Raw genomic sequence first — 20,261 nt, 5'->3', positions numbered from 1 at the left:
TATCTAAATTTACTTATAATATATAGATTTAAAAAAAAGAAAAAAAAAAGAAAGACATTATATTATTAATTCTAGTAAGTGGCAGCATTCCCTCTACTAATGTCCATGAATCAGAAGCTGTAACACCTGGACGGTCAATTTATATGAGAGACAGCCAATCACTGATTGTTCTGTAATCTGATCAGAGCTGATTGATCATCAAAACAAAGCCCTAATCTGTCTTGACGTCCAGGCTTTGTGTGTGCCTTGGTATCACTTTCATTAGCTGGGTTTCCTCCAAATGTTCCCGGAACTTTTAGCCCGAGGAACTACTTTTCAAGGAACTAAAAGGTTACTTCAGCCCACTGTTGTCTGCGTTTCCACCGCAGTTTTAAAGTCCTGTGAAGATTAGGCAAATTAGTCCGCTGGCGTATGAAAAAGCCGCCTGTTTCATCTAAAAAAACAGACTGGAGAAAAAACAGTTTTGTCTCTCTTCAACGATATTTACTGAAATGCAGCGGAGGAAAATGAACTGTCTCCACGGTAAATCATCTGTTGAGTGTTTGAGGGTTATTTATTTGTGCTTTAGATTGTTAACGCCGTGAAACAATCAGAGTTCCTTAAAAGGTTCTTAGTTTTGAGGAAGATTCCTGCGGTGGAAACGGGGCTACAGTGTCTTATTTCCTAAAACAGAAATCTTCCTGTATAGGAGGATGTCCTCTATAGAGCCTTAATTACTGATAAGTGTGATGGAGTTACATATAAGTGACACAAACAGTTTGAGTCACTGTATGCACTCACAGGGTTTAAAATGCTGCAGTGCCTCAGTTCTTCCACTACGTGTCCCCCTTACAGTGATCACAGACAGTGTTTGGGTCTATGCCTGCTAAAACAGAGGGACTCTGTTGAATGTGGGCTCCTGAGGAGGGTATAAACACCGACAGGCGTGGATATGGGAGGAGAGGCCCGTAACGAGCGCGGCTGCTCCCTGATTGGCCAGTGCCGGTGGGCAGAGCCGCAATGACGCCTAGGTTTGTGTTGGTTTTGAATGGAACATTACATCCAGACTCGCCGTTACGCAATGGCTCCTGAGGCACCGCTAATAGGTGATAATGTCACCGAGGATGCGGCTCAGAGAAAGAGAGAGGGAACTGAAAAAGAAGGCGAATTATCCGTAACAGAGACATCAGAGTGTATTTAGACCTAATACATCATAAAAAGGAGCAGAGGAGAAAAAAAGGTGTGAGATTTGGCCGTGGTTGTGTGTATACACAAGCATGTGTGAGGGTTTGTTTGGGGTGCAAACATAAACATCATACAGTGTATGTCATTTTCCAGCTCTCCCAGCCCCCACCCCCCCTGGCCAGTAACATACAACACATTAGGTGTTGCAGGAACATGAGAACATAAACAGAATTATTTCATACCAGATTCAGTAGAGGAGGCTTTTGGTTTGGGGGTACTGGTTTTCATCTCAGGTACAGAAGGGTGCAACGGAGCGCTGAAGGATGATAACTGGACAGGAAGAATAAACATTGGTAGTATTAGTGCTACAGCAGATAGACAATCAATATTCAATATTGTTCTAAAATTCAGTGTTTCAGTTAACAGTCATGGCCGGCCTCCAACTCAGAAATCTCTGGCCTGATGCTCGCTTAGAGAAAATGATCCAAATGTGTTCCACACAGGGAAGTACACAGACTTTAAATGAGGGGAAAACAGAGCACACATAATGGATTGGTAACTGGTATTGGCAGATACTTAGAGTTGAGGTATTTGGATAGAAAAAGTTGGACTACTTAACTAATTAATTAATTGATTAATCATTTCAGCACTAATTTAATTTAAAATAGAGAAAAAGGGCAAATCCTCACATTTCAGAAGCTGGAATCGGTAAATGTTTGGTCTGAAAATGTACTTAAATGATAAATCAATCATCACATTTTTTGTTGTCAATTAACTAATCAATTAATCATTTCTAATTTGCATGCACACAATGTCATTTTAAAGGGATCTCATCTGAGAGAAGGTGAGGAAAAAGTAAGTGATGGTGACTCACAGTGCTTTCTGGGCTCTCTGGGGGTGACGGGGAAAGATCTGAACTGGACACTTCTGATTTGGGTTCATCCTGGACTTGAACCGGCACCAGGTATGAGGCCACATAACTGTGGAGACTGTCCTCCTGGCTCAGGTTGGGGGGACTGGTGGGGGGACTGTAGAGTCCAACCGGCTGCTGGAAAGGCTCCTGAGGAACCGGTGGAGGAGTGGAAGGCAGAGAAGGTGGAGAGACAGTATGAAGCCAGTTTGGATGACTGCTTTGAGGAAAACCATCCATTAGAGGCATACTCTCAGGGCTGTGGTAGATGTAAGGGGCCTCTGAGGTCTGGTAATGTTGTGGGTAGATGGAGGGGTAACCGGACTGTTGGGTCATGTGAGTGGGGGGTAGCTGGAGGTGGAAGCCTGGATAGGGGGACATCCCCTGGGCGGGCATGCTCGAAGGAGGGATGAAAGACTGGGCCATGCTCATGGCCATGGAGATGACATTCGCTAAGGAAAACAGGGGCTGCGTGTGGGGGGGCCACATGTTGGGATGCTGAGGGGAAGATGGGGACAAGGTGACACCATCACTGCTGACAGGGCTCGGGGTCTCATTGTGAGGACTTTGGGAGCCGGGGGCTGGGGAGGGAACAGAGGAGAAGGCCGGGGTACTGGCGACTCGTGTGAGGGGAGGATGGAGGCCTGGCTTGGGGGAACCCGGAGAGCCGGGGTACGGGAACGGGAAGTGACTGTGGCCCATGTAGGGCAAGTGGTAGTGCTGGTGGTGCGGCAGGAGAGACGCAGGGTTGTGCTGATAATGGAGGGGAGACCCTGGAAGACAAAGATAAAAAAAAAAATTAATTAGTATTTTTAATGGGAGAAGAAAAACATGTACAATGAAGTGTTTTTTTTTTGACAAACATCAACAATGACAGAAAACATGACTGACAAACATAGAACAGAGACATAGAAAATATATTTTTTTAACTGTGTAAAATTGGGTATAGGAAAAGGGTGGGACTGTTATATGAAGATGATAGTAGTGACGGGGCGGCAGATTAAGAGGCGGGATCAGATATGAGAAAATGTTTTTGAATTCCGTGATTTGATTATTTTGTTTGGCAGAGACTTGCTCTAATGATATACGTTCTGAGAGGAGGTTCAACCATTGTTTTATAGAGAGTAGGTGTCTGGATTTCCAATTGTGGAGAATAGTTTTCTTGGCGTACAACGTGCAATAAAGTTAGACGTTTGTTAATCAGAACGACTAATAAATTGGGCTGTTATGAATGACATTTTTGGGCTTCGAAGCTTTGGGGAGAAATATTCGAAGGTATTCGAAGCTTCGCAGTGCAACGCCACGCCACGCCACGCCACGCCACGCCACGCCACGCCATGCAACGCCACGCAACGCCACGCCACGCAACGCCACGCCACGCAACGATATCCGTCTGAGAATAGTTTAAAATAATTAATGTTGAATATGAATAATGAATAATGTTGTGGGATTAGTCCTTATTTCATGGGCTATTTTGGGATTTGTACATTATTATTACATACTTATATATATATAGGAGGTCATGGAGGTCGATTACCATGGCAACAGTCGAAGCTTCAAAGCACTAGCGTCAGCCCTTGTAATACGTGTAATTTTAAATGAGACCCCCCCCCTGCACAGTGTCAGTGGAGACAAGTTAGCTCACTCATTCTTCCTCTCTCGGTCAGTCTACTTCTTCCTGCCAAGACGTACGCCATGTGGAGCATAAATCTTTCCCGTACTTTCAAATAATGTGTTTCCATGGTGAACAAAGACGTTTTGTTTAAAACAAACATCCGACTATAATTGCGTTCGTAAGCCGGAGCGGTTGCACACCGGGCATTACACGGCTGTGAGGGAAGACATTTCCGAGGAGTTTAAATAGAACACACGTGCGCGTACACAACTTTTTTTTGGGGAGGTTTAAAGTGAGATTAAAGTAGTCTGGATGCCGACATCACTCCTTGGGGAACAGTTGAGGACGCCAATACCCGAGCCTCATCCATTGATTTGACATTTACCTCAACAATGGCTCCACAGTTATAAACCACACCTCCTGTTCCTGATGATGCAAACCAGCCTCTACTTTTTTCCATGCTGACGGAAACATAGGTTAGGCAACACTCTGTGAGGGTGGCGGGCGGCCAAGGAGCATTGCGCAAGCGACCATGCAGTGGACGTGCAGCGGAGAGGGGACCAGAGGGAATGAGAGTGTTCAGATACAGTACAGGGGACATATGGAAGATATGTGTTCTTTGATCGCGATCAAATGCCCCTCCTGTGGGGAAGCAGACGGCGACGGTGGGGAGGAGGCTTTCTTGGAAAGTCTATAGGAGTTTGTGCTGGCAAACAGATGTTGCCGACTATCGCAGCACTGGAGAAAAGCTCATGCTTCACAGCGACAGCATTCACAGCTCCCTAAAAGCCAGAAAAGGCGCCCTTCAGGTGAGGTAATTACCCAAGAGGCCCTGCTGCAAAGCAGACACAGACGAAGGCTTTGAGGTGTAGGGATGGCGGATGGCGCCATGTCTGAACAATACCAAGAACGGGCCGTGAGAAGGGGAAGGGGGGGTTTATGAGGTAGCTGAGCTTTGACTTATTCTTTGCCAAAGGACTGCAACAATTTTTCAGTGTGCTGAAACAGTAAACAATGCTCTGCCTCTTCACGTAGGGACCAGAGGGAGGGCCGGAGGGCTATTTACCTGGGCCGCTGTGGAAAGACTGCGAGCGTAATAGAGGTCGCCCGGGTGAAGTAATGTCTGCACTGAAGACGTCTCCATTGGGGCCACATACCCCTACGCTCTGGTTAGCCACACAGAAGTCTACGACAAGAATCACACATGCATGAGGGGATGGATGTACACACACAATTATCATGCACAGTTAAAAAGAAAAACATGCAAGTTAATCTGACATGCTGTTATGCAGTTCACTCTGATGAATGTCAAACTTTCATGACGTGATTACAGACTGGCAGGCGGCCTAGCTCTACCGTAAAACATTCATTCGCTTCATTCATATCATATATAATCTCCCCGAGCATCAAATTATCCTCTTAAATGGGTGAATTAAGAGCAGACAGGAGACTTACCAGGCAGAGAAGAGGAGGAGAGTGTTCGAGGCAGGGTGTGACTGTGCAGATTAGGCTGGAAGAGAGCACATTTGATAAAACTCAATCACCACTTCTAACCACAACATGATTCAGCTGCAGCACAAAGCTCAACCAGCACTAATAGGTGGGTAGAAGCCGGACTGGACAGTATTAACTTCATATTAATGTAGCACTACTTAGTGTAACATCTATCATGCCTGCTGCTGCAGGGTTCTGTGACACAGAATTACCGCCTCGCAGTTGTATGCCTCAGTTGCGGTTTAGATCCATGTCGGTCCAAAACGTCATCATTTGATCCTGTTAGACATTTGTGTGAAATCGTCATAATTAGCACATGAATTCTTGAGTTAGTGCCAAAGTCTGTATATAAGAAGTGGAGTTCAGTCTACAGCCCTATGCAGAAAGTTGCATGACGTTCCACTGTCAAATATCTTTACAACAACAGGGACAGACTGGGACAGAAATCCATCCCAGGACCAGATTAGGAGGGGCCGTTCGTATCCCCCTCAGTATTTCCAGTCTGACAGGCAGTTTTTGGTTCCTTTTTATTATTATATTTCTATTGTTATTTAGCTCACAACGAGTAGTTGGCCCACATTTTGCTGCCCTAGGCTATTGCCTATATGAACACGCCGGCCCCTGGCTGTGACGTACAGGCATAGAGGTAGCTCTGCGTAGGAGTGTGCGTTCACGTCATTGCCTACTTCTTGCCTTGCTTTCAACAACATCGAGCTCGCTCTGGCAAGCGCTTTCACACAGTAGTAAAACTTCTGGCTGCACTGGCTGTACTAAACGCCATGAAAAACACTCTGCTGCCGTATGCTCAATATATTTTTAGAAATTCTGAATTTCATATTCTAGAAAACAGAATGGGGCAATAGTCTGGAAACAGAAATGTTTTTCCAAACTTATCCAGACCTGGAGATTACTAAAATCAAATTCCATACTTTTCCATACTGCATAGGAACTCTGTGAGATATCATGTTCAAGAGAATGGGATGGATGGACAACCCGAAAACATAATGTCTCCAGCTACGGTTGTTGCCGCTGTGGAGGCATAAAAGCAGAATGGACAAAATCAATGCAGAAGAGGCCGGGATGAGATATCATAAATTTTAGTCCCCAATATGGGTCAAGCTCCAAAAAAACAACAGATCCTACACTTCCCATAATGCAATTTATTAGCCTGTAACCAGATTTCAGATGATGTAGGTGACCCTGAGGCCTGACCTCAGGTCAGTACAGCATGTATTAAGTGGACAATAAAGTTAAGATGGTCGTAAAGAATTTATTGTTAGTTTGTGAGGAGCTGTTTCCATAATAAATCGCATGTTATTAACCATTTAATATAACTATTATTACGTCTTTATGCGTGTCTACGAGGACAGTTTGTGAAAGTAATTTAACGGCAACAATAAATGGATAAATTGCCGCTTTAATCTGGCTCCATCTGCAAAATCTGAGAGGCGAAGAAACAGATTTTTCTCCGCTGATTTCTTTATGTCCGTCTGTGAAATATCTCAACAACTTTTAGATGGATCGGCATGACGTTTTGCACAGACATTCCTGGTCCCCAGAGGATGAATCCTAATGACTTTGGTGATCCCCTGACTTTTCTTCTAGCCAGTTTTCCTCCAAAGTTTTCATTTATTCAGTTAAATATCTCATTATCTTCTAGATGGATTGGCGCAGCTGTACTTGTTTAGTGCTAATGAGCGAATGTTTACATGCAAACAAGCTAAATTAAGATTGTGAAAGTGGTAAACAGAGTAGCTGCTTTTCCGTCATTATGTTTGCATTTAGCTCAAAGCATGCACTAAGTAAGTGCAGCCTCACAGAGCTGCTAGCACGGCTGCAGACTATTAGTGTTGCTCTTCAAGCGGTGGTTAGAGCAAATAAGGAACAGCTAGACAAGCAAGGCTTTCGAGGTAGTCAAGCTCCATTTACACACAGTGTCTCCTCCCAAACCTCTCAGAATAGCCTCAGAGTTACAAGAGCCAGATAGATAGTCTCTGTGGATTCCTCCTTTAACTCGACTGGCTTGATCTGTTTTTTTGGCTGGGACAGTGCGGGGGAGAGCGGCCATAATGAGTCTTGGGGGATGTGGTCCATGCAGTGTTTTTAATCAGGTGCTGGAGTGGAGCCAGCACAGATTTGTCCACAGTGGTTCAGGGTAATTATGTAGCCAACGGGTCGGAAGCAAGGTAGATAATTGGCGGTAGAGGTTTACTGCTCTTACTTGTCCCACATGAAACTGCACATTATTCTTTTCTCCATCATTCATGAAAATCTTAAGATCATTTTCACTGAAAGGCACAAGGAGATTTTGTTCGTTGTGTTCCGCAGGGTGGAACATATCCTGGCAGAACAAACGCTGCCTTTCCTTTGAGCAGACATACTGTATCTGATTAGGTATTAGGTCTTATCTTGTAGAGGATGGCACGGCTCTGAACAACTCTTTTTGTTTTTCATTTTACAGTTCCACAGAATGTTAAATCAGAAAGGCTTAAGGCCGGGGGAGGCGGGATATTTTTGGCATCATTGGGCAAAAATTCCAGAATAACCTAACTAGACTTCTGCACCTCCTCATGGCTCGGTTTTCAGGCTTTAAAAAATCTCTGTGATGGGAGACTTTGACCAATTACAGGTCATTTCAGAGAGAGCGTTCCTATTGGCTGTGCTCCGGCTGGTGGGCGGTGCTTGGTATTTCCTCAACTGATCTCAACATGGATGCCAGGTCACAAACTTTCTCATTTTACAGCTAAACAGTTCACTACAAGATATTCCTGAAAACATCATCATCAGCTCTGATTGGTTGTTTTCCTCCGGTCTGTAAAATCCTGCAGATGCCATTAGGAGCACCGGAGGACACCGGAGGACACCGGTGGACACGATCTTATTCAGATCACCTGTCTCATGCACTACTGTCAGGACATAGCGACCGTTTTATTTATTTAATCATATTTGCTCCATTTCTTCCCACTGCTGCTTTAAGTAATCCAATCATAAATAATTTTACCCGTTCAATCTGGGCAAATGTGCTGGAAAGTTAATTATGGTGTAAGCACTGGAAAGGGTTTTAACAAATAAATGTGTGATTTATGACCTTAGTGCTTTTAGTAACATTATGTTGTAAATTAAAGAAGTACCTCAGGTTGCTTTAAGAACACTTAACCCAGGATCTTTAAGGGCAAGCGTCAGGAGGGATTATGGACAGTGGAGGAAGCACTACCCTACATTAGCTCCAGATTTATGGGTCGGCCTTGGATAAGCACAGCTAGACACGCTATAGCTGATTTATGACGGTACAGTCAAACACTCAGTTACTTCCTTTGTTCTCATCTAATAAAGCTGTGACGTAGATGTGCTGCTGCTGACCTGTGAGGAAGACAACGAGTTAACGCCGTTGTGGAAAGCGGGCTGGGGGAGCCGGTGCCCGTTGGAGATGAGCGGATGCTCTTTGGCCATCAGAGCCTCGGCCCGTTTGATGATGTCGCCCATGCGGTGGATGAAGCCCTCCTTCTCCGATGGCAGGATGAACTCGTTGTGCACCTTGAAGACAAAAAGACGAAGAAGTATTTAGATGCTTTACTTACTTCTATATAGTCAGTTCTGCAGAACTGACCATGGCCAGTTTTCCATTAGGTTTAGAGGCCCAGTTGTATAGAACAGCTTTCCTGCTTCACTTTGCAATCACTCATTTTAGGGTGCTTTCACACTTGGTCCCTTTCAGCCCTCCAAACAAACTCAGAGCGATTAGTCCAAAAGAACTCAGACCCCTCTGAAACGAACCATACTCAGACCTCCTCGGGAGGTAAACGCTGTTCGCCTCACTCAGAGGCCATCCTTACCATAATAACACTACTTTAGGAACAACAAGGTGAGACGGCGACTGCCGGTAACACGGTTTTGCACTCTATGCTCACGTTACTGCAGTTTCACAAGCGTGTCGGAGAACTAATGAAAACATAGTTATGAATATTATATTCCATTATTGCAAACAGATCCCCTGAAATGTTACACACTACTAGAGTAAATGTACTTAGTTACTTTCCACCACTGTAAAGGAATAGATAGAAGAATACATGCGTCTGGGATTACAAGACATACTTGTTGTTTATTTGTGAGACAAACAACACGTCCCCTCAGCTAATGCTTATTATTTGGAAAAAGAAACGCATAAATCATCTCATGTGAATCCACAATACAGCAGTTTGTCAGAGGAGGTTTTAAGTTTTGCATATTCATGCATTTCTGAGAGCTACTGTGAATTGTGGGTTGGGGCGCGGTGACCGGTTCCTGTCAGCATGGCATAATTTAGCTCATTTAAAAACCCTGAACTGAGAACGACGGGGGCTGTTGTGATGCCAAACAGCACCCATGCTGCGCCAAGACTCCGTAAACAAAAGCCCACTGTGTTTTTTTTAGTCAGGAAAAACAGGACGTGCTGTTGCCTCATCACGCCTCGCTCTCACAGGCTCGTGCATGTACGCCACCTCTCAACGCTCCAGCCTCTAGTGAAGACAGTTACGAGGCGGGGGTGGGGGGACGGAGCTGCTCACCTGCGTCACTCACTGCACAGAAAGTTTGATACAATATCAGCCAGAGATAGGGTCGACAAACACAAAGCTGTTAAGTGGAAGCAGGATGAATCATGTGTACGTTCGGCTGAGATAGAGGAGTGTGCCAGACTTATCAGCTGACAGAGTGACTTCATTTATTTATTTCTGTATCCTATAAAGGTCTGGAAGATTCAGTCGCTAAAAGACTGATTACATAACCCTTAACGCCCCCTTCATTTCTCCTTAGTTGGCTTTAACGTGGAAAACATACACACTGTCTGACAGTATTATATAGATTCTGTTCCAGCTCTTCATGATGTTTACACTCAGTGAAAACCTCCATGTATTTATGGCTGCAATATTCAATCAAATGGAAATATCATGGATATCTTGTGCATACTTTTATACACATTTCACCAAAATTCAGCCCGACACATTTGGTATCTTTGGAAACTTTGAGATCTCCCCTAGAATTTAAAATAATGTGAGCAAAATTTGGCTGCACAGTTTGTAATGACTTTCCCACCGGTGTGTCCGTGGGGATCCAAGAAGTTAAATGACTACCATGCATGTTGTATTTAGGATTATCTGCCATCTAATATAAAGTGAGATTATGTGGCATTTGAAAGACAATACAACACCTTCTTACAAAGTTAAACTACCATTGCTCAATTCAATATACTCAGGTTTTTTTGCCGCTACAGCCTAACTCGGTTTGGTATGACCTGTAGCTTTCAGTAGATAACGTTATCAAACTTTAGGTAGATATTTCTGTATAATCGATATGACTTTTCTCTACTTGTCCTACTGTTTCACACACGTTTTAACATTTACAATTATCCAATGGTGGATATCCCAGATCAAAATCACCACCAATATCTAATCAATTGTTACTTGGTCCAAAGCCAAAATTTCACAAAAAATCAATACCATTCACAGCTAAAGTTAATAAGTGTTTTATCATTGACAGTCTGAATGTGGTACCTGTTGATCATTAAGGACTCACCATGACAGCAGCGATGTCTTCAGGATTATCTCCATCCAGGTCAAATTTAAAGGTCACCATCTTGTCATTGTGCGTCTGCAGCTGACACTCCACGACCCGGTCCACTTTATCAGACAGCTGCAGAGACGGACAGGATCAATGGTAAAGACAGGTGTGTCTGTTTACCCTCTAAAACACTGAGCAACACAAAGGAACATTGTGTTTTTGTATGCATGTGTGTGTGTGTGTGAGCAAATCTACTGTAAAAATCAGTGCGTTTATGTCTGTACTGTGCACTCTTTGCACCACTGTATGCACGTGTGGTTATGCATGATCTGTTTGTCTCTGCCTCCAATCTAAACAGGCTCGTTAAAAGACCACAGAGTGTCCTGATCAGAAGAGAAATGTACTGCGGTTGCCGGGGGAAGAACAGCAAAGCTACTGATAACGCAACCCGGGTGGAGCTTCACCGCAGCCTCATAAATAAAATGATTAATTCAAATCATCCAGCCGGTTGATTTATTTGTTTACGATGTGCTTTTGCAGCGTCGTAATTAAACAAAACTTTTGATTTACTGTACCCCTGTGATGCGCAGCCTAGAGCGCGCCCTCCTCCTGAACAGTTTCCCAGCTGTCCGCCTCGCAGCCGTTTTCTCGTTCTTCTCCGATAGGCCCTCGTAGCCGTCACTCAAGCCTGACGTCACATCGGAGGCGTAGCTGCGGAGAAATACATTACTGATTAGAAAATACAACCCCAAAAAGCCATTAAAACATTCCTCAGGCAATTTGAAAGTAAATTCATCATCTTTAACAACTGAACATCCATCATGGCTGATTATCTTTACATCACACATAATAATAAACAGCACTCTGAAGTGTCAAATAAAGTCTTGATGTGTTACAGTGGCATGTCTCTCGGGTGTAAACAATGCAGTTTAAGGAGAACTGTTCAGAAGCAGCACGTCCATGTGATCTGTTGTATTTATACAATGAACGAGTTTTAGGTTTCAGAGAAGCGGAGAACATTCAGCGTATTTTATTAAAAGCTTTGGTTCAGCTAATTGCGTCTCCTGGGTCTTTTTGGATTGCTGCGGTCACCGACTCTCCTCCGCCCACCTCTCCAACACAGGCTGCAAACATTTACAGGCCTACTGGTTGGCAGCGTCCGCCAGTCTCTATTTAAAAAACTCCACCTCTCGGGTAACTTCAGTTCAAGGTAAAGCCTGTTTTCACTGAGCAAATGGAAATCAAACAAAGTAAGATTATACAACTTGCGTTGATATTGCAAGTGATGATGAAATGCAGTTCTGCTCATCAGTAATCTGAGGCTTTTCTCAGAGGAAGAATTTATTAATGGATCCTAAATAGTGCACGCCTAAGCTGTTGTGAATGTCTCATGCACTACTGTCAGGATATAGTAACAGTTTTATAACAATAACTTTTTTTAATAATACTTGCTCCAATTCTACCTACTGCAGCTCTAAAGTGAAAATCGTTATTTGTGACCTTAGAACAGAAGATGGAGCCCAGATGACAACACACACACACACACAATCTGCTCGTCTATTGTCAGCTCTCATGCTAAGAATAAAGCCGCTCTCTCTGTTAACATCCCACCAACATGGAAAACAGGGCCTCCACAACATCATACAGAAACCTGCGAGGGTCCCCTCTGCCTCACTGCTATGAAAACACAGAAGAGCCTGTCGATTGCCTCAAGCTGGTCGTCGCAGCCCCACACAGATGTGGAGGAGGAGGAGGAGTTATAGAGGGAAGACCAGACATTTCTACTAGAGTCTCATTGATTTTCAGGCCTCTAACTGAAACAAAGACGGGACTATTGAACTCTATTGTTGCTTGGATGTTGAGAAGGCAGAAGAACGTTACCTGTCCACAGGAGAGCTGAAGCCGCTCGGCTCTATGTTGTTGGATACTGCAATACTCTGTGAATAGAAACGAGGGAAGTGGTGAGAAGAACGTGGATTAAAGACTTTCATTGATTTCTTCTTCTTCTTCTGAAGCTTTAATACAAGATAGTAGCCTGGAAACATTTTCCACATACTGATGTATGCGATTTACTTCAAACCAGTTATGTCAACATAATCGGAATGTGGCATTACTTATGCATTAATTAACCATAAAATTCCTCAATTGAAATTCCTTAATTTGCTTTAAAGTACGCATTATGTGGTCATGGTTTTTAATCAGGCATGGCAATACTGCACAACTTTGGTCTAGACTAGATCATTATCATTATTATTATTAATCATTAATTAAACTATTGGATGGGTCGCCTAGTTCAGACTTTCGTTGTCTCCAGAGGATGATCAGCTATTCGTTAATTAGCGGTGAGTTATGATATCAGATTATTGTCAGGTGTTTCTCTCCAATGATGTGACTACACACTGTTTACATATCTCTCTGTCAGCACTGTATTAGACTGAGCCATGTTGATGAAGGAGGTCTCGTAAAGTCTTCCTTCCCGCCTCCACTTTGATGACAAGCTCCGTGTCAAGGCCACTCACCGAGGGGAAGCGGAGGGCTGGGATGGGGAGACCGTTTGCGACCGGGGGGTTGGTGTGCGTGGTGGGAGGGGTCGCAGGCGAGTTGAAGCTGCCGGCCTCCAGCGGGTCCTGAAGCCCAGAAGAGCTCATATAGCCGTCCGTCTCGCAGTCAGCTGTTTCAACAAAAGCACATAAGCCATTAGCATGTGACCAACTGACACTAACTGTACCGTACACACACACACACGACCTGAAACAACACATCGACCGACCCCAAACTGAGACATACCCCCCACACACAAACAATAAAAACTCCTTCACTGTGGATTAAACTGCTCTGGAGCCACACTGGCAAATTTATTTAATATCTGTGCTGTTGTTTCAGATAAAAACTGAGAAATATTCAATAACTACAGCACAGCATGAGATAAGACTTACAGGGGCTGAATAATTTAGTTCTCCACAGTTTCACATTTCACTGTACGCCTCTCCCATGAGCTCTGAGATCAGAGCAGCTCTCTGCTCAGCACTCAAGTTAAGCTAAAGCAGCGAAAAACAACTGTCTCCGGAGTTCATGATGACGGGAACAAATCGAGAGGTCGTAAGTTTAACTTTGACAGGCTCATCTGATGCACATGTGACTGAAACTTGTGAGTTATAGTATGCAGTGGCGAAATGTCACTAAGTTTATTACACGGCTTTGTTGAATACTCGATTCTGATTGGTCAATCACGGCGTTCTACGGTCTGTTATTTCATTATAGCAGACCGTTGCTATGAATAACAGACCGTCGCTAAGGACACAGTTCTGATGTCGGACTCTGGAGGACCATTTTTGTGTCAAATTATCGATTGTAGCCGTGTAATAAGGAGAATAATGTAATAAGGAGAATAATGTACAGCTAACGGGTCATTGTTGTGAAATAAACCCCCTTCAGGGTAATGCAAGACCAGCTCGCTGTACATTATCTCTTACATATTCACTCTAGTACTGTACTTGAAGGTAGGGTTGGTAATGTTGAGAAACTAGCAAGAGTACACTAGATTTTAAAAATGAGTAATGCCAACTCTTTTCAAATGAAAGTAGCAAGCAGCACTGGCTCAAAAAGTCACTACATCTAGCGAAAATCCATCGCTTCAGGCGTCCCTCCAAAGCCACTCCCCCACTATTATCATTATGAACGTAAACAACTAACATGGCTGTTGTTAGTACTCACAGCTGTTGAATGTTGGGCCGAATGAAATGGCTGGGCGGGTTTATTACAGTCCCGTGACAGCCACAGATACGGGATTTTTTTCTTTTTTTTGTCAGAGCATTTGATTTATTGATTGATTGATTGTTTTAAAAGTGTTTTATGAGGCTAAAAAGCTGAACTGAAAACTTTACAGCCACCACAGATGGGGATAGCCTACAGACATTTTATGGTATGTGATGTTATATGAGGCGGCTCACAGTTAGCAGAGGACAAGCTGTTGTGGCGGATGTGGAAGTGCTGGTCTGCCTCGGGCTCCTCTGGCTCTGCAGGGTAGCTGGAGCTGACTCCAGAGTCCACGGAGCTGGTGACGGGGGACTGGATGGGGGCCGGAGGGGGCAGCGCCGGGGTCGGGGACTCTCTTGCGACGAGGTCTCCGACTTTAGGCAAAGGAGAGTGAGTCCCTGCTTCTTCTTCTATAGCTTCTCGCTCCTGCTTCTTCTTCCGCTCCTCCGCCTGCCGCCTCAGCTTCTCCCTGTGCCGCTTGATGGTCGCCACCCTGTCCCGTATGGCCTTGGCCACGAGCTTGAAGTCTGCCTCACACACAAAGCCAAGAACAACCTGCATAACACAACACACAGAAACGGTCAGGGCACAACATGTGCATCGGTCACGGTCCATAGTGTGTTCCCGCAATGTGTGGACAATTTGCGCAGGGTTGTTGCACTTAGTGACCTGATCACGCAAGCTGTGGCATCAACAGTCAGTCCTTTGATGTGACAACATTTATTTTGTAAAACTGACGCACACAGACTGCATTCTTCTGTCTCGCACGGCCTCTTGTGACACCCAGCCTGGCAGAGTGGGACACTCAGTCCGAACCTGCCTCTCAACACATAGTCAGATTACAGTACTAGATGTCCCCCGCTGATACCAAATTTGATCTTGATGAAAACTTACCACAAAGAGGTAAACAAGTAAGGAATTGTGGCGTGCATTTTCATTAAAAGTGACCTCTGCGGACGGAGGACATAAGGGCCTGTTTTGTAACAAGCAAGAGAGCCATTATATTATTAAAGACGTGACCTCGGCTGCTTCCTGAGACACGCTCTCACATTACGAACCACTGATGATTAAATGTTGAGCCGTGCCCTTGACACACTCCGCGAGGCGCTCTCTTTATGTGCCGGAACGTATTTCAAAGTTTCTGCTGTCATAGCAGAGCCGTAAAAAGAAGAAGCATGATGACGCCGAGGTGCATTAGCGAGGCTGCACTCGCTGTTTGGGGTCAAAAGACGGATAACTCAAAAAGAAATTTCTGTTTCGCTAATAATGTCAGACTCTGTGATTTGATGTTAGCCTGTATTCAAAAGTTACCATATCAGCAACATTCATGGAATTCTTAACATCTTGAAGCTGGCTTTTGATCTGTAACTGAACTTGCTGAAGGAGGAAACTAATTAGCTATAGAAACATTAGTCCAATCTCGGCTGTCATCCAACCACACTGCATCCGTCTTTCTTTTGTGAAGAGGAATCTGGTGCTTAAATGTGTTAAGAAAGGTCAATACTAACTCCATATCCAGACACGCTTCCCCCCAGAAAACCTATAAAAAGCTATCATCATAAATCTAGAGCAGAGAACATGTGGGGGTTGGCTGAAGTCGCCGCTATCTGTTGATCAATTACTCAATTTCCTCACTAATGGCTGCAACAAACTGGGTCAGTAAAGGTTGACCTCACACAACACACCGTCTTTCGGACCTACCATCTCCTGAGACACCTCCTCGGGCACGTCTTTGTAGAGCTCAAAGAGGAACTCGATGGCGTTGTTGTCCTTGTACTTCCCGTGGAGCTTTTTGGTGTCCTCCATGCGCAGCCACAGCTTCAGGCCCGACTTCACCATGTCGTCCTCCTCCGCCAGCTCCACGTGCACGCCATTGTTCTCCTGGAAGAAGGGGTGTTCCAGGAGGTCCGGAATGGTGTACCTGCAGCAAAGGAAGAAAATCAGTCGTCTGCTTTAAGACACAGCTTTGCAGTTTTTAAACCATGTTTCCACAAAAACATTAAATAACGTTGGAACCGTTTCTGATAGAGACAAGCTTTAAATTGAGTCTGAACCGTGAGATTCTGTAGCGGGAAATACAACAGAAGTAGTTGTGAGAGTAACTGATTTTGCGACCGTGATGGTGTCACAACCGTGGAAAATGCAGTCACTCACTCAGTCATTCATGCGGTTCGTTGTTTTATTAATGTCGACCACAGTGTGTGTTTTCACGTGTACCTTTCATCGTTGTCCATACGAATGCAGCCCTCGATTATCTCCTTGAGCTCTGGGACTTTGACCTTGTAGAAGCTGTCAGGTTTCATTCCCTGTGAATACAATCGGGAGAGTTTCACTTCATCTGTGGGGCTTCATACTGAATCAACAAGTACCAGAGGAGGCTGCTTTAAACAGAACAAGTGATCAGCAGCAATGATCTCTTCCTTGTGCATTTATTATCCCGCAATTCTCCTGTCAAAGAGGATCTAATCGCAGCGGTAACAGCCACTCCCGTCTGCATGTTAATCCTCTGCTTTGTGGCATCTGCCTTCAGCCTGCATGACATTCGGCTCTGCGATCATGTCAACACCAGAGGGGAACAATAGCAAGAGCTCATGAAGATGGAAAAAAACCAACATGACAGCTGGAACAAGACAGAAAATATTCAGACAGGACGACTCGCTTATATGAAATAAGGGAGTTTCTCCTAAATGCTATCATGAGAATGTACATAGATTACAGCAGAGCTCCCATCCCTGTGAAAACACCGATAAGAGTCAAGGTCAAAAAGATGTTTGGCCTACAGATACCCAAGCAACCAGCTGACTCCCAAATAATTAGAATTACCAGAAACAAAAGGCTGAGTGATACACTTTGTTATCACATTTACAGACCGACATGTCACACAGTAACTGTCGTCTTTCTTGTTGTGACCAGAAATCATTTTCTTGAGATATTTCTGCTTCCTGTTTAAGTGAGTCAAAGCTGTGTGAGACGTCTTTAGCGAATGTATTCAGATGCGTTACATAATGAATTCACCCAAATTGAAATTGAGGAGCCCCGAACTGAAATGCTGTTATATTATATGTGAAATGTGATTTAGAGGGTCTGAAGCGGACACACAGAGGTTTCTTTGTTTTAAGCCTTTGCTTCAGTGTCCTCAAAGGCACCTTCAGAATAAATCAGTTTCCCCTCAATCCAAATCTAATTTGCGGCTCGGTTTCTTTCCTGAGGAGACGACGCTCGAGACAAGATCTCGAGAAATATGCTGTTATCATACTGACTTTATCACATTTGTTAATGTCAATTATTTCAGTGCCAAAGCAACTATTTTAAATATGAATAAAGCATGGTTATGTTTCACGAGCCAAATGTGGTTTTCTTTGACGTAGATTTCAATTCCACTGAGGGAAATACACTACATGGCCAAGCAGCCCGTTCTCATTCCCGGGGCGTTAATTACAGACGCTCTGTCACGGCCATCGGCGTGTGATAACCACACACAAGGCGCCCTTTAGCGCCTGCATGAAACTGGGTTTTAAAAATAAGGACAGTAAGCAAGAAAGTGCTCTAAGAGTGTGATGACGTAGTTTAAAGAGCAAAAAGACACACAGGGTGGGCATGAGGGGAGGCGGATATGCCCAACAAACCAATGCGTTCACATCCGAACTCGTCACATTGACGAATGTTCGGCGTCACTCTTTTCGGTTGCTTAATGTTGTGAATTCAAACAAAAACACACGCTTAGCTTCAGGCTATAAAACCACTATAGTTATGTTTAAAAAACAACATGGTTGGGCTTAAAACTACTACGTTTGTACAGTGAAAGTGACACTGAACGTTGTGAACACGCGACATGAACGAACAGCTGATTGTCACGTGACGCACGAGACACGAACAGCTGGATGAAAGCCTTGTCTTTGTTTGTTAACGCCCCCTGGCCTGGTCTTCTCGCACTTGAAGCCACTTCACCACACTCCGGCGCGCTTTCCCTGAGCGTTTAATATTGAGGCAGATGGGTTTAGTTAATGGAAAGCCCGTTGTGTCTCATACCGACGCTAAAGGGTGCAAAAAATACTGAAGTTACCCTTTAATGGGTAATTTAATGAATAATAAACAGTGTGCTTCCAACTTTGTGGTAACCGTTAGAGGAAGGCCTTTTCCTGTTTTAACACGGTAATGTTCCTGTTGCACCGTGAGGTTCACAAAAAATGTTTACCACAGTTATTTCTAAAGCAGAAATGACAAAAATACACTTTTTCCAGCTTCTTAAATGTCAGTATTTGCTTTCTCAGGCTTTTATGATAATAAACTGAAAATCTTTTAGGACTGTTGGTCGGACAAAACAAAGAGATTTGAGTAGCAAATCTGGACTCTTGGGACATGTGATGTGCATTTTTCACTATTTTGTGATATTTTAAAAAACAAACAGTGAATCAATTAATGAGGAATATAATAATTAGTTGCAGCCGTAAAACTGAATCCCTGCAGCCTGGTTCCAATATCTTGTGGAGAGCCTTCTCAGAAAAATGGAGTCTGTTATAGCAGCAAATTAAAGCCCATGGTACTGGCCATGTAATGCGTACGAGAAGGCATTTATCCACCGTCTGTAGGCATTTATTTCCTTATCAATCTATTTATTTGATGTGAAATTAAAACATATTACGAACAAGGCCAAGGAAAGTCTGCAGACGGGTGTGACCACCCACATGTGGAAAAAAAATTCCAAGAACTTTACACTATTTGTATATGTTCTGCTTTTATATGTCAAGCTATATTTCTTACTCTAGGCCTCTTTAATGGCGAGTGACTTCAACTACAAGTCCCATAAGTGAAACATTTAGTGTTTAATGTTTTAAACTAATAAACTGACAGATGTCGTCTGTACTTCACATAAAACATAAACAAATCCTGAAAGGCACTGCTAATGGATTTTTATTAAATCTTGCTGCATGGGTAAACTTCTCCGACGTGCACGTGGAACATTATTATGTTGTCTTGTTAGCGGAGGAGCCAGACCCGCTCCGATTTGTTGGCGTTGTCGCTTTCTCAGTTTCCAGCCTCACGAAAGAAACAGCCGTCTTTGTGTGAGCAAAGAGTGAGACACAATTTCCAAAAACATATAATTCTGGCGTCGCCTGCTTTTGCCCACCGTGGCGTCATCGATGTGCTTGGCACTCTAGAAATATGGCAGCATAGGGCCACTGTTGTAGCTCTTAAAACTCAATACGCTGCTTCTGGTCTTTTTTTATAAGAAGTCCCAAAGAATTCTCTGTGTAAAACTTTCTGATATGATCTCAATCCAACATCAGTTTGGTTCCTGTAAGTGGGCGGGGAGTTCAAGCCCTCTTCATCCTTAGACAGATATCTAAGAATGAGGATTTCATCATCTAATACATTTGTACTTTCTTAAAATATATTTTTTTCTGCATCTCTGAGACCCGTTGGATAGCTAACTACAGTAGACGACCTGAACTTTACAACAACAAACTAGAGACCTAGAGCATTCAGAGGATGGATGGCTTTCCTAGGTAGATTGACAATAAAGGGGTTTCTGAGCAGTTTCCAAAAATGTGCAAACGTCAGTGTCGATAGGTCACTTTTACGTGGAGAAGGGAATATTCCAGTGATACAGGATCTTTGAACTGGTAAAAGATACTGGCAATCAGTGAGTGAAACATGTGCGACCCTGCGTCATGATTGCGGGGCTGAAAAAAGCGGTTCTACATCCTGAGCCTTTAATAGACAGAACGAGGCTTTCATTCCATGTGGGCCCCACTTCTTTCCAAGGATTCAGGATATCCAGATGTA

General features: G+C 43.9%; 1 protein-coding gene across 2 annotated transcripts in view; it reads right to left on the bottom strand.

The window, feature by feature from the left end:
• The window catches only part of wnk4a (WNK lysine deficient protein kinase 4a), a 49,265-nt gene that overhangs the window by 4,706 nt on the left and 24,298 nt on the right, over positions 1-20,261 (bottom strand). Inside the window, exons 6-17 of one of the 2 annotated variants that reach the window (XM_074619744.1) lie at positions 16,692-16,780; positions 16,176-16,395; positions 14,669-15,029; positions 13,238-13,389; positions 12,600-12,655; positions 11,294-11,429; positions 10,734-10,850; positions 8,544-8,717; positions 5,145-5,199; positions 4,756-4,875; positions 2,039-2,847; positions 1,407-1,494 (exon numbers count right to left, since the gene is read on the bottom strand). In XM_074619744.1, the coding sequence (XP_074475845.1) occupies positions 1,407-1,494; positions 2,039-2,847; positions 4,756-4,875; positions 5,145-5,199; positions 8,544-8,717; positions 10,734-10,850; positions 11,294-11,429; positions 12,600-12,655; positions 13,238-13,389; positions 14,669-15,029; positions 16,176-16,395; positions 16,692-16,780 (2,377 nt within the window). The remainder of the gene's footprint in view (positions 1-1,406; positions 1,495-2,038; positions 2,848-4,755; positions 4,876-5,144; positions 5,200-8,543; positions 8,718-10,733; positions 10,851-11,293; positions 11,430-12,599; positions 12,656-13,237; positions 13,390-14,668; positions 15,030-16,175; positions 16,396-16,691; positions 16,781-20,261) is intronic. The other variant, XM_074619745.1, reaches the window with a different exon arrangement.

The sequence above is a fragment of the Sebastes fasciatus genome, chromosome 20, assembly GCF_043250625.1.
Source record: "Sebastes fasciatus isolate fSebFas1 chromosome 20, fSebFas1.pri, whole genome shotgun sequence".
Lineage (NCBI taxonomy): Eukaryota > Metazoa > Chordata > Actinopteri > Perciformes > Sebastidae > Sebastes > Sebastes fasciatus.
The sequence above is the reverse complement of the archived record's forward strand: the minus strand, read 5'-3'. Positions and strand labels throughout refer to the sequence as shown.